Source organism: Haliotis rubra, unplaced genomic scaffold, assembly GCF_003918875.1.
Source record: "Haliotis rubra isolate DU_JTF1 unplaced genomic scaffold, ASM391887v1 Scf381, whole genome shotgun sequence".
In the NCBI taxonomy this organism is placed as follows: domain Eukaryota; kingdom Metazoa; phylum Mollusca; class Gastropoda; order Lepetellida; family Haliotidae; genus Haliotis; species Haliotis rubra.
The window spans coordinates 1036787-1052270 of record NW_025767059.1 but is presented as its reverse complement, the minus strand read 5'-3'; the positions used below and the strand labels follow the sequence as shown (position 1 = coordinate 1052270).

Below are 15484 nucleotides of genomic sequence, written 5' to 3'. Positions count from 1 at the left end.
TGCGGGGCTACAAGGCAAAGGAAGGAAGGAGACCGACCGACAACTCCCATCCCACACAACCCGGCCGATGGAACGGACAGAAGGCCCCACCGCAATATTGAATGCAGTGGACCACCACCACAAACATAGGAATCCCGACCCAACGGCCCGACCGAACATGGACACAGTGGCCAGAGACCCGGATCACATTGAACACAGACGGAATCGCCGACCGACCCACAGCACACGAGATAGTCCCACAAGACATCGACCGAAACCCTGTTCACATCCATCGACCATAAACCAGGAACGTTAACCCCTGACATCAACCACACATCTAAAAAGAGGCACAACGACACATCATCAACAACCAACCACAGAAACCGGCCGATTTATCGACAACCCAGACCCGGACAACTGAAGCAGGAAGGACAGCCCGCAGGACTTTGCCGGTGGATAAATGGATCCAGGAAGGTCAAGGACAACAGCCAGTGGACCATGGATCGCGACCAGGACCCCAGACCAGGTTCAGGAGGAAGTGGACCTTGCTGGAAGGAAGAGAATCCAAGCACATCAAATGGTAGGGCACAGCAATTGCCCGGGTATACAAAGGGGAATCACATAGCAGAGCAACGTGTGAAGTGGTAAATCAATGGGAATGGACGAAGCAATGGAACCCCACGAAGACAGCCAGGCACGGAAGCCACCAGGACACGGTAATGGATACATAAATTGGTATGGCATTATAACCTGGAGCCGATTACACGGTAATGACAAGTACGGAAGTGGTGAAAGGACTGGACAATCAGCACACCTGTACAATATATAATGGTATGGTAGGTGGAATTTGACACCGGCACACGGAAGAAAAGGCATACCCTGGTATGGTAGGTGACCGGCTGAATCATGACACACACCATGGAATCCCATCAATCACACCCACAATACACAGGTGGTAATCCATTGAATCAGACCACCTACAATACAATATGGAATCCCTGTCAATCAAGAATACACACATATACGGAAAAGAAAATTTGCCAATCACACACGGAAAATATGGTATGGTAACCTGGTCAACGACCAATGAAGCAATATATACGGAAAAAGTGGTAACCCCACACACAATGGCACACATAATGGTACGTAGGACGGATATGGATAGTGGTATACATACCCAGCACATGGCCAGGCTTGTCAATGGTGGGCATTGACCAATCAACCCGGACCCATGGATCGAATCACACGGTGGACCCCATCATGGAGTCAAGGAAAACGAGCCAAGAACCAACCAATGAACACGAATCATCGTGGAGGATATAGACATATCACAAAATCCAACGAAGATATAACACACAAGCCGAATAACCACATCTTTAACAAGCTGGATAAGCATAAACATAATATCAATAGGGTATTATCGAACATTGATAACGTTACGGTATTTACGGACAACTGGAAAGTGGCCGTGGCACCTAACGGAAAGGAGAAATTAGAAGAGTAGGAGAAATCAAGCAGAAAAAAAGCGGAGTGAGTGGAGTAAGGAGCCAATGCAGAAGTCTGGAGCCCGATTTCTACGTGGGCACAATGTGTGAAGCCCGTTTCTGGTGTCCCCGCCGTGATATTGCTGGAATATTGCTAAAAGCCTGACGTAAAACTAAACTCAAGCTCAGTCAGCCTACATATTAATATCTAGTGTTTTATCTGGCCAATCGTGGTATTGTAACGCTTAGTGCAAAACCTACAAGGCAATTTACAGCTGCGTAGTACCTGTTTTATAATCATTATATATATGTATTACAGAATTTCTTTTATCTACTGCAATGTGCATGGGGTTTTAAAATATGGTTTATCCTAGCTACAAGCATCCTCATAACTCCAACAGAAGGAGTGGCTCATTTTATATTACGTTATTTCATAGCATCTTATATGTAAATTGGGCAGAGACGTTAATAAATATGCGTCTGTTAACGTAACTGACTTTATATTTGGAAGTTTGACTAGAAGAATGAACCACGTATATGTTTAGGGATGACATCCACAAGATGGAATATCTGGCCCGGGTTCCAGCGAAGGGATGAGGTTACACGCGCCAGTCCGTTCCCGTCAGTCGGAGACTGTGAACATCCCATGGAACTGGACAGGAAGGTCTTTCCAGTAGGAACAATGGTCGCACTGGGCATATGGAATGTTCATCACAACCAGACTCGTGGGAGGAAGCCAGTGTGTTTGAAGCCCCGACCGTTTTCCTGCCTGAAGGCATCCAGAAGCAGAACACCCTGCTCATATCCTTCTCTGCTGGCCCACGGTAATACTACTTACCCTTGCCCTCACACATAAATGTCGTTTTCTGATTGGCTGAGCGCTCTTCTATTATTTTCAATGTGGCCCCGCTTACAAGCGAGTAAGCATTCTCAATATGCACCCCGCTGGGAATGAGGACTCATTTGGAACTCGTCGTAGTAAAAGTCTTTATCTCGGATCAACATTGAATCAATGCATGATGTAATGGAAATTACGATTTTTGAGAATACAAATCGATGGAAGGGAGATAACTCTAAATTTGTTTTCTTGTTGTCTGGTATGCTCCATGCTATGATCGATACCCGTATGCTTCAATGGTCTCGTACCATTGCTGAGGTGCCCGGTAACATAACACAGCACCACTGGTCCCTTCGGGCTCAGGGAACACATACAAACATCGAGTGGGTACATCTACCCATGCCCCTTCGGAGACCAGTGAACAACTTATAACAAGCCCGGTCCAGCCAGTCTGTTTTTATTGTGTTAGGGCAACTACAGCTGGGACTGCCAGTCAAACCCAGGTTCCGGACACTCACTCTGCACCTGCAGCTCCAAGAATTGATCTTCTGTAACCCATGCTTGTCGCAATAGGGGCGACTAACGGGATCGGGGTGGAACAAACTTGCGGACTCTGGCTGGGATTGGCAACAATGTGTTCAAATTGGTGGACTGGATAAACAGTGGCAGCGGATGGACACCAGACTGACACCATAGACCACAGAAAGGACACGAACCCTTGCATGTTGTAGTGTACAATCCCGAGTAGTGTGGGAGTAGAAAAATGACGAATATATACATTAAGTTATCATATTTTCAATCTTTCGTTCTTCTCGAAATCTGTTTGTGATTCTAAATTGTAGTTTATTACAGAAGCACCAGACACTATACATCCAAACTAAGAACAGGACTGACGTTTAGTCAGGACTCGCATAAATACTTCTAGACTGTCCTGTGTTTGTAAAATATATTTTCGTTTTTTAAATCGGACCACCAAAAATACGTCTATTCGGGACGCAAATGTACAACATTTCAAACATTATAGGGTTCATTTCGTTTGCAAATTGATTTCTTGCTCTCAGTCTTCATTGAACCTTCTGATGTTCCGGGCCGTGATATTGTTGAAATATTGATTAAAGCAGCGTAAAACCATACTCTCACTTGACTGAACCAATTGCCTTCCACAGAAAATCACTCCGACCCAGATTAAATCTTTTACCGTTGCTAGAATGGGATAATATGGACAGGTTCGATATTTGCTTTTATTACACATTTCAGTTGCAAGAAAAATTCTTCCCTTCTTTTCCCCTTTATCTATATATCCTCGCGAGAGTATGTGAGAACATGGGAGAATGTGTTATTTATTGTTCATATATGTTCTCTCTGTGAAACTGCATTGGGCAACATTTCGCTCAGAACGAAGAAAAGGTCATAATAGGAGAATTCTCCAGAGGTATGTTTTCTTAAATAATTTGTTACATGTAATTTCAGTCCCTGTAACATTAAAAACAAATATATTTCCTGCTTTGAAATACAATTTACAAACTGCATACAACCAACAAATTCAAAAGATCTCTTTTTGTTATTACCACGTCTGAGAAAGCTGAAGTCAGTTCTTACTAAATATATATGTTCTAGTTTTCATTGCTAATGCTAAAAAAAAAGTTCAAGAATGTTTTGCTTTTCAGATACAAGTTAGAGGTAGATACAAGCTACAAGGTTGGGAGAAGGTTTGCTGGCGTGATGAAGTCCACTGAAGGTCTGTGGGTGTACGCCAAACACAGAAACTGAACATTCCAGCAGAAGGTGGACATTCCGGTCTCATGAAAACAATGATGACTGATGCTGATCTACACAGATATATTCCACTTGGATTGTTTAGCATTGATGATAGTAGATTACACACTGTTTTGTACCCCCAGGAAAACTACGATTATATGATTGGTTGATTGTTTGACGCAATACCAGCAATACCAGACTAACTCTATTCATATAAATTATATACCTTTCGGAATTAAGTATTGATGCTGATGTGATCTTGCAAGAATCCTTCCCAGATATATTTGGTAGATTTAAACGTACATCGTATCCAATAGACCATCATGTATTGAGTCCCATTTGCTTCCCACTTTCTTTTATCCACTTAAGTGACACTGTCCTTACATTCCCAGGTCAACTGACTCTTGCATTATGCACATGCGATGTCTTTTTGGTCATGTTACAGCCATTCATTGCAAGCGGATATATATAAAGGTAAAAGCGCAAATACAAGGCTCGCAGTGATTGCACCTGTTCAAGTTTATTCAGATAAAGCTATTGTCCAAGATACAAAACCTTTAAAATAGGCAGTTTTCAAAATGGATTTCACTTGTACAATAAGTTTGTCTTTGATAAGTAATACAGAACATTATCTTTGTTTATTATTCATATTAGAAAATATATAGAATTTCCCAACACTCATTTCGATTTGATTCCCCATAACTCTGCTTCGACTCAAGCTTGCGAACATACATAAGACTTTAGCAGTTAATGTAATCAAAGCATCTTATAGACGGTGAATATCGCGCTCTTCACATGCTGTACAGGTGTTAATCTAAAACTTGCATGTTTCAAAAAACACATCTATGTAAATCTAAAACTTGCTGCGACCTCGTGCATTTGAGAAGTTGGTAACAGTAGAAGCAAGAATTCTTCTTTATTCTGTCATGATAGTTATTGTGTTGCCGTATGTCTGCACGAGGGACATCGGTGCCCAGGTCCGGTATAACAATCTGTACCGAAAACACATATCAAAATAATAATTTCGCCGTATTCCTTCGGTAATCTCCGTATCTCTGACTAGCTAAAGTGGTCACGTGTTATTTAAGTCACGCCCACCAAATCGGATCACTTCTCCTACTACAGACGGTCGGAGAATCCCATCTATTATTTCCAGAACAGGACATTTTACCCGGCGTCACACATACTGAGGATGGTTCGCTTTCACCTTCTCGATACCAGCGGGTTCGCAGGCCCAATCGCATGTTTTTCTTTGTGCTCTCGCCTGAATGAAACATGGTTTCTCGGCCCTATTATTTGCGGTCCTGGCTCGTTACAGTCAGGACTGGTGTAGTTCTCGCTTCTGACCCGTGAAGGTCCGGGGTTAGAATGAACTCCCAGTAATCCATGCTTGTCGTAACCGGCGACTAACGCACCGGGTGGTAAGACCTGTTGGCTTCTATTGACACACGCCACCGGCTTTACTTGCGCAGATCGATGCTCATGCTGTTGATCGCTGGACGTCATGGAGACCGCTGCCATATAGTTGGAATACTACTGAGTGCGTGGCGTAAAATCCAACTCACTCACTCGCTTCTTACCGTGAATAACAGGTGCTGTGGGAATTTATGCCTTTGATGCAATCCTCCCAATATCTGGCTACCGAATTTGTGGGCGTGTCATTTTCAGTGCATTAATGGAACAATCACCACGCCACAGTATGTATTCTGTCACTCTTGCATGTTTATCTGTCACCTGGTATGTTTTACTATTTTGTATGAAACTCTTGTTGATATCATATGTTTAGTTTTCCACAGTGAATTTTGCATAACATTGTAAAGGAGTTGTCATCCATAAATGTATTTCCTTTACTGTACCCATATATACATTTCCCCAGTATTTTCAGTTAACATTGTTTTTTAACGGAATGTGTCCATATATATCCATCATGCCGCACACGTTATGGTATGTATATATTTTATACAAGTGCTTCCTAAATGTTTTTAAACTTGCCTGTAGCCTCACAGTTTCTTATGAATAAATTATCTACAAATGTTTATGAGTTAGATCCATGATTATTGGCACGTTCTATATGAATGGGAGCGGATGGCCATGTTCGTTGATGTCTATGGGTAGGTCCACTTGACTTCCTTTGAATGGCATTTTTAAGTTGGGAAGTACAATATTGAAAACCCTTTATGGATAACAACTTTTATCGTGAGTTTGACGTCCATAAAGTTTGTCGTATCAACGTTTGTAAATAAAGGTCCATGACTCTTCATCGGTTTGAGGACCAACTCTGTTGTGACGTGGCTGTGTATCCTCTGGAATGGACCGCGAGTACTTCAATGCTCATACTATTGACCACAGGTTATCTATTCAGGTGTTGTTGATTAACATGAGGTCGTGGTCCGACAGATAGGATTGATGCCCAGTGTGACCCAGTGTCATTCAGCTGTCTGTTTCGTGAGAGGCAGCTTAAGTGAATCATAAGAAACCGTGTCCTAGATCACGTATCAAACGTATTTATTCAATAGCCAATTCTTTTATATTGACTCGCATGAGGTGTTTGGAGGTTGCGACCAGAACTGGGATACGACCAGAACTGGGATAACTAATATGGAGAATTATACGTCTTACTGTCAACTATGTATTTAATCGACAAACAATTATTAAGATCAAAATCAGCTGCACAACTCGTGTCCTTTATTTTAACTACTGATCGCAAAAAATGCCAATGGCAGCGCTCCATAGTCGATGTCCGCCATAATAGCTAAATATAGCAGCGCAGAAAATGTAGAAACGTGAAACTGAAACGAAATAGAATTCATTTTCATACGCTTTACTGTAATTACTCTACTAGCTTAAAAATAAGTGAGCGACCAATTAATGTTCCTGGTTGTGGATGCTGAATTTAGGTGTCAGGTGTTTTTCATTCATTTTTTATTCATAATGATTCATTCATTCCCAGAAATGGTTACTGCTCAACTTGAAATATGACTTTCTTGCAATATCTAATGATATTTTAAAATATAGCTAATTATTCCTTTTAACAATATATGTTTATGCCCACAAATAGAACCAGAAAATATATGATGTGAATGGTATTGATTTTGATTTTATAGTTTAATAATATTATGCTAATATGTGTAAAAATATAGTAAGTTGTATCTAAATATCGGCAAGCCTGGCCATTTTTGCACAGTGTTTTATGTAATAATACAGTAAATAGTTTCTTTTAAAAAAGAACGGGGAATAAAAGAAAATTAAATTATGTCATAATTATTTTTTAATGATGTTACATCCATTCTTGATGGGTATGTATGTATAACAATTCAAGTTTTGTTTTGTGTTATGCCATTTGTGAGAGTATATAAGAGATTTGTATGTTGCTCGGTCATACTTTTCAGAGAATATTTCTTATGAAATACTCGAAAATATACAGGTTCATGTACACATTCATGACACTGTAAAAAGAGTGGTGATCTATTATTTATAATGGTAGGGTGTATTCAGTAACACGCCATCACACATAATACTATGCTGATAATGCTGAGTGAAAGGTCCAGTTAAAGTTCTCATCCCCAAATGTTCACATGGCCCCTAAGCAGTTAGTGGCTCCCTATTTTTATAACATGTTTAGCCTCCAAGTAATGTTGTGTTAATATTACTGCTATTAGCATATAAGATTTGCCAGTAATGATCATTTATAGCTTTCATCATTATTGTGTACATGGAAGCTGTTTGTAACAGACACCAGACATACAAGGCATAATTACTTCAGAATGAAAAAAAGTGGGAGAGTTTGTGCCCCATCTCAGAAGGCTATAGTTATAACTTTGAAGAAAAATGATGGTGTAGAAATTATCCAAAAATGTTTTCTTTAATGTTCCTTTGAAAATCCCTTCCTGGTCAGCTTGATATAAATGGGAAATTCACTGAGCCCTTCATAGCAGCTTGAACTTGTTATTCCATGCATTGTCATCAATAACATTATATTTGCTGAACTAATTAGCGGTTAGAGTTGTCCCCCTTCACAATTTGCTTGAAAGGGTCATCTGCTCATTGTGTTAGAAGGCCAAGCAGCTGAAGCTTCTTTGATGACATATTGTTACTGAGATGAAACTGTCAAGGTAAATGATGCCTTCATATTTACTTTTTGTGTGTAATTTTCCCCAGAAACCAATGCTACCTGATGTGGATATGGTTGTCAGGCTCAATGACTTAGTCATTGTTTAGAATCAAGTCTCAATGATTGCATGTGTGGCTGCTTATGATCTCAATAACTGGATTGTCTGGTACAAACTCAGTTATTTACAGATATCATGTAGCTAGAATATTGTGTAGCAACAAACAACAAACAAGCAAAACAATTTATGCCAGCTTTGGATTGGGGAATTTGTGTGATAAATGTAGTCAAGGAAATTAAAACATGCAATATTGCCCCACTGCTTTTAGATTTTGCCCATAAGTATGAAGTATAAGAACCCAAAAGAAAATAATAAATTCCCTTAAAATATAGATTTTAAACTTGTTCCACTTCAAATACATTTGGTTGAGGGAATATAAGTAATACTATTAAACAAATCTCTTAAAATTAGTACTGTAGATCAGCCCAGTGTGCTCATAAATATGTAGTGTGATTTGCTATGAGCAGCCAAAATGAAATCAGAAGATTCCATTGATTGTAATTTTATGGTGTTATCCCTCTTCTGGTTGAATCTGTATGTATTATACTAATATTGTACAGATTCTCTGAAAAATAAGAGATATTGTCCTGTTCAAGATTCAGCCCACAATTTTCAAATGTCAGATTATTCTGTTAGTATTAGACTTAGGAGACATTATCCCTCTCCTGGTCAAAGGCATACCAGGATTAAATCAAGTTAACTCTCTTAAAGTTGTACTAATTAATGGCCTATTTGCTTTCATAGTCTGCTTTCTACATGTCTGAAATATGATCTACTATCATCATATTTTAAAGTTGTTTTCCTTTATCTAATTAAGGGCATATGAATAGTATAAAATAGTTATAAAAAATCTCTAAACATTGGCAATATTGACCTGTTGCATGTAGACTCTGTTTCACAAGTTTCACTTATGACTAAATACTATCAACAGCCATGAGGAATCTTTAGATTCGATAACTGTAATTTTCAACTTTACTCAAGCAGATATTGTCACAAGGAATAAGAACGCCATAATAACTTTACCAGATAGATATAACATGAACCTAACAGTTTACACACTCACACCCATTCAGCTTGAGTCAAATAACTATCACCCTTCAGTTTACACACTCACACCCATTCAGCTTGAGTCAAATAACTATCGCCCTTCAAGGGCATCACGCACAGCACACAGTTTAGACACAAATCAAACATTGCACAATCACTGTTTCCCCAAAATACTAAAGGTTACTACATGCAAATCACTAATACATTAATAGTGTGCTAACAATCAACCCTTCTCATACAATACATCTAACTGTAGATTTTAAGGCATATTCCCACACTTGGTTAAGGACATGTGAGTATCATTATTACTATTTCATTATTAATGCTATACTATTATTTCATTCAGAATTTGCTGACAAGTTGGAATTGTTATTTACCACTATAAGCTCAGAGGAAATCTTGAAATTCCATAAACTGTAAGTTTTAAAGGCTTTATCCCACTTCGGGCAAAGGGCATGTCATTCATGATAACAGTTAAAAGTCTCTGAAAATAAGAACTATTGACCAAGTACATTAATAATTTGCTCACAGGTTTGAAATGTTATTCAATATCATCAGCCAAGATAAAATTTTGAAATTGTATAAACTGTAGGTTTTAAAGACATTATCCTACTTCTGCTCAAAGGCACGTGATTAATAATAATAGTTAAAAATCTCTGAAAATTTGAATTATTGACCCAGTACATTAATAATTTACTTGTAGGTTTGAAATGCTATTTACTATTATCAGCCAAGATAACTTCTTGAAATTCCATAAACTGTAGGTTTTAAAGGCATTATCCCACTTCTGGTCAAAGGCATGTGATTAATAATAATAGTTAAAAATCTCTGTAAAATAGAATTATTGACCTAGTACATTCATAATTTGCTCAGAGGTTTGTAATGCTAATCTATATCATCAGCCCAGACAGCTTCTGGAAATTCCATAAACTGTAGGTTTTAAAGGCATTATCCCACTTCTGGTCAAATGCATATGATAACTAATAATAGTTAAAAATCTCTGAAAATTTGAATTATTGACCCAGTACATTAATAATTTACTTGTAGGTTTGGAATGCTATTTCCTATCATCAGCTATAAAAACTTTTTGAAATTCCATAAACTGTAGGTTTTAAAGGCATTATCCCACTTCTGGTCAAATGCATATGATAACTAATAATAGTTAAAAATCTCTGAAAATTTGAATTATTGACCAAGTACATTAATAATTTACTTGTAGGTTTAGAATGCTATTTCCTATTATCAGCCAAGAAAACTTCTTAAAATTCCATAAACTGTAGGTTTTAAAGGCATTATCCCACTTCTGGTCAAATGCATATGATAAATAATAATAGTTAAAAATCTCTGAAAATTTGAATTATTGACCTAGTACATTAATAATTTACTTTGTAGGTTTGGAATGCTATTTCCTATCATCAGCCAAGACAGCTTCTGGAAATTCCATAAACTGTAGGTTTTAAAGGCATTATCCCACTTCTGGTCAAATGCATATGATAACTAATAATAGTTAAAAATCTCTGAAAATTTGAATTATTGACCCAGTACATTAATAACTTACTTTTGTAGGTTTGAAATGCTATTTAATATCATCATCAGCCAAGACAACTTCTTGAAATTCCATAAACTGTAGGTTTTAAAGGCATTATCCCACTCTGGTCAAAGGCACGTGATTAATAATAATAGTTAAAAATCTCTGTAAAATAGAATTATTGACCTAGTACATTCATAATTTGCTCAGAGGTTTGAAATGCTAATCTATATCATCAGCCAAGACAGCTTCTGGAAATTCCATAAACTGTAGGTTTTAAAGGCATTATCCCACTTCTGGTCAAATGCATATGATAACTAATAATAGTTAAAAATCTCTGAAAATTTGAATTATTGACCCAGTACATTAATAATTTACTTGTAGGTTTGAAATGCTATTTCCTATCATCAGCCAAGAAAACTTCTTGAAATTCCATAAACTGTAGGTTTTAAAGGCATTATCCCACTTCTGGTCAAATGCATATAATAACTAATAATAGTTAAAAATCTCTGAAAATTTGAATTATTGACCCAGTACATTAATAATTTACTTGTAGGTTTGAAATGCTATTTCCTATCATCAGCCAAGATAACTTCTTGAAATTCCATAAACTGTAGGTTTTAAAGGCATTATCCCACTTCTGGTCAAAGGCACGTGATTAATAATAATAGTTAAAAATCTCTGAAAAATAGAATTATAGACCTAGTACATTAATAATTTGCTCAGAGGTTTGGAATGCTATTTCCTATTATCAGCCAAAACAGCTTCTGGAAATTCCATAAACTGTAGGTTTTTAAAGGCATTATCCCACTTCTGCTCAAATGCATATAATAATAATAATAGTTAAAAATCTCTGAAAATTTGAATTATTGACCCAGTACATTAATAATTTCTACTTGTAGGTTTGAAATGCTATTTGCTATCATCAGCCAAGATAACTTCTAAAATTTCCATAAACTGTAGTGGTTTTAAAGGCATTATCCCACTTCTGGTCAAAGGCACGTGATTAATAATAATAGTTAAAAATCTCTGTAAAATAGAATTATTGACCTAGTACATCCATAATTTGCGCAGAGGTTTGTAATGCTAATCTATATCATCAGCCCTGACAGCTTCTGAAATTCCATAAACTGTAGGTTTTAAAGGCATTATCCCACTTCTGGTCAAATGCACGTGGTTAATAATAATAGTTAAAAATCTCTGAAAATTTGAATTATAGACCCAGTACATTAATAATTTACAGGTTTGTAATGCTATTTCTTATCAACATACAAACTTTTTTGAACCATAAACAAGAGCATTATCCCATCAAAATGCATGTGATTAATAATAATAGTTAAAATTAAAATTTCAGCTTATATTTCTTACATGTATATCTGCACTGGCAACTTTGGAATATAATGAAGAATGTAGCATCTGCAAAGCTTTAAAAGCATTTTTCAGTCATTCCTCCATCACTTTTCCAGTTACAGAGTTAGATAATAACGACCCCTTCTGCCCCTCTGTATCAAACTCAATACAGTCACAAGCACTTGGGATGGACTCCATTTCTGAACTTCATTGCTGATCCGTTTGTAATCCGGACCTCAATCAGAAACGACATGCTTCTTTCACCGCTTCAGTACAAAGCCTGTGGTGTTGTACTGTGAGTGAAGAAAACAGAAAGACATAATCAATGTACCACCGTTTGCAACCAACTCCACCATCAAAAACATTCAAAAAAACGGATCGAACCAACGATACCCTAAGACCATGGAAAGTCCTTTGAATAACTTGGACCGGCGGTTGCCAACCGGAGCGGATCTGAACAAGAGGAAAGCGGAGAGGAGAAGGTGGTGGAAGCGGAGAAATGAGAGGGTGGAGGTCTGCGGAATGGCGGAGAGACGGAAGAGGAAGAGGTGGGTGGAGTGAGGGAAGAAGAGGAATGGATAGAGGGGAGGACCAGAGCGGAATAGGAGTCAGGCAGGGAAAGGAACGAGGAGAGTAGTGAACGTGGACCGGAGTGACTGGAGCGGAGCGTGAGGAATGACCGGAAATGGACCGGAGTGAGGAAGAGCGGAGGACTGGAGCAGAGTGAGTGGAGGAAGGAAGTAGTGGACCGGAGTGGAGGAAGGAGTGGGTGGGAGCCGGAGCGGACCGGAGCCGAAGATGGAGGACCGGAGTGGAAACGGAGGCCACGGAGGAAGGGATGACCGAGGAAGACCGGAGGGACCGGAGGACCGGAGGAGGGATGAGGACCGGAAGGGACCGGAGACGAGCAGGAACAATGGAGGACCGGAGCCGGAATGGAACGAGGGAGTGGAGCCGGAGGAAGAGGGACCGGAGGACCGGAGTGGACCGGAAATGGACCGACGGACCGAGGACGGACCGGAAGGACCGGAGCCGGAGGAGGAATGGAGGAGTGACCGGAGGACCGGAGTGGACGGAAGAGTGGAGTGAGAGCAGTGTGAGTGGGTGGAGGAGTGGAAAGGCCGAGGAAATCGGACGGAAGGGACCGGAGGACCGGAGGAACCGGAGGCCGGAGTGGAAGGGAAGAGGACCGGAAGGAAGGAGGAGGAACGAGAGGAAGGACCGGTTGAGGAGGCTAGGAGTGAGGACCGGAGGAGAGGACCGGAGGAAAGTGGAGGAAAGGAAATGGAGGAAACGGACGAGGAGGAGGAAGGGAATGTGGAGGAAGAGTGGGAGGAGTGGAGTGGAGGAAATGAGGAAGGACCGGAGGGGTTAGACTGGGCCGGAGGAGTGGAGGAAGGAAGTGGAAGGAGGACCGGAAAAGGAAGAGGAAGGAGAGAATGGACCGGACTCGGAGTGGAAGGAGGAGGAGTGGGGAGGACCGGAAGTGGAGGAGGAAGGAGGAAGGAGGACTGGGCGGAGTGGAAGGAGGAAGTGGTGGAGTGGAGTGAGAGAGGAAATGAGAGGAAGGAGGTGGAAGGAGTGAAGAGTGGAGGACAGTGGAGGAGGAATGGAATGGAGTGGGAGTGGAAGGAGGAAGGAAGGAGGAGGAATGGAGTGGAAGGAGGGATGAGTGGAAGGAAGTAGTGGAGGACTGGATGGAGGAGAGGTGGAAGTGGAAGTGGGCTGAGGAAGGACCGGAGTGGAGGAGGGAAGAGGTGTGGAGAGTGGAGTGGAAGGAGTGGATGAGGATGGAAGAGGGTGTAGTAGTGGAATGGAGTGGAGTGGAGGAAGGAAGAGGGGAAGAGGAAGGACTGGAGTGGAGTCGAGTGGAAGAGGGTCTTAGTGAGTGGTAGGGGACTGGAATGGAAAGGGAAGGGTGAGAAATGGCGTGGAAGAGATGGAAACTGAGTGGAAATGGAGAGGAAGTAAGCGTGGGGTGGGTGACTGGGCGTGACTGGAGTGGAGTGAGTGGAGCGAGGGAAGAGGGAGTGTAGTGAGAGTAGTGTAGTGGGTGGAGCAGAGTGAGTTGAGCGAGGGAAGAGGGTGAAGTGAGAGTAGTGTAGTGGGTTGAGTGACTGGAGCGGAGTGAGTCGAGCGAGGGAAGAGGGTGTAGTGAGAGTAGTGTAGTGTGTGGAGTGGGTGGAGCGGAGTGAGTTGAGCGAGGGAGGAGGGTGTAGTGAGAGTAGTGTTGTGGGTGGAGTGACTGGAGCGGAGTGAGTCGGGCGAGGGAAGAGGGTGTAGTGAGAGTAGTGTAGTGGGTTGAGTGGCTGGAGCGGAGTGAGTTAAGAGAGGGAAGAGGTTGTAGTGAGAGTAGCGTAGTGACTGGAGCTGAGTGAGTCGAGCGAAGGAAGAGGGTGTAGTGAGAGTAGTGTAGTGGGTGGAGCGGAGTGAGTTGAGCGAGGGAAGAGGGTGTAGTGAGAGTAGTGTAGTTGGTTGAGTGACTGGAGCGGAGTGAGTCGAGCGAGGGAAGAGGGTGTAGTGAGAGTAGTGTAGTGGGTTGAGTGGGTGGAGCAGAGTGAGTTGAGCGAGGGAAGAGGGTGTAGTGAGAGTAGCCTAGTGGGTGGAGCGGAGTGAGTCGAGCGAGGGAAGAGGGTGTAGTGAGAGTAGTGTAGTGGGTGGAGCGGAGTGAGTCGAGCGAGGGAAGAGGGTGTAGTGAGAGTAGTATAGTGGGTGGAGCAGAGTGAGTCGAGCGAGGGAAGAGTGTGTAATGAGAGTAGTGTAGTGGGTGGAGCGGAGTGAGTCGAGCAAGGGAAGAGGGTGTATTGAGCTTAGTGTAGTGGGTGGAGCGGAGTGAACCGAGCTAGGGAGGAATGTGTAGTGAGAGTAGTGTAGTGGGTGGAGCGGAGTGAGTCGAGCGACTGAAGAGGGTGTAGTGAGAGTAGTGTTATAGGTGGAGTGGGTGGAGGGAATGACTGGATTTAATTGTAGTGGGGAGGAGGGGAGAGTGGAGTGGAGTGAGTTGATGGTAGCGGAGCGGAGCAGAGTGATTGGAGAGGAGTGAGAATTTTAGTTATATGAAACATTTATTTTACCAAACTGGTATTTGGGACATACCAGTGTAACATTAAACTTAACATCTTCACTCATGCACTGTATCTTATCATTAACTATTCAGTTTCCTTTACATGTATGTAAACAGGATGCAAATCCTGCCTTTACTCCCTGATACAGATATCTCTGGAGAAACATTGTGTGACTCTCTCCGCACCCATTTCCGTCGCCACTGTAAGGAGAGTACACATTTTGCTAGACATACATAGGCGAAGTTGAAGAAACATTGACTAACTAA

At 41.0% G+C, this 15484-nt stretch overlaps 1 protein-coding gene across 1 annotated transcript; it reads left to right on the top strand.

The window, feature by feature from the left end:
• Positions 1-12951: 12951 nt before the first annotated feature.
• LOC124286377 (sodium/potassium/calcium exchanger 1-like) lies at positions 12952-13839 on the top strand. Its single transcript, XM_046722739.1, has 2 exons — positions 12952-13233; positions 13267-13839. The coding sequence occupies exons 1-2, from the start codon at positions 12952-12954 to the stop codon at positions 13837-13839; spliced, it is 855 nt and encodes a 284-aa protein (XP_046578695.1).
• The last annotated feature ends 1645 nt before the right edge of the window (positions 13840-15484 follow it).

Excerpts from the sequence above, each read along its gene's own strand:
- LOC124286377 (XM_046722739.1), top strand. The coding sequence starts at position 12,952 with ATGGAGGACCGGAGTGGAAACGGAGGCCACGGAGGAAGGGATGACCGA. Across the intron at positions 13,234-13,266 it reads GGACCGGAGTGGACGGAAGA|TGGAAAGGCCGAGGAAATCG; the intron begins GTGGAGTGAGAG and ends TGGGTGGAGGAG.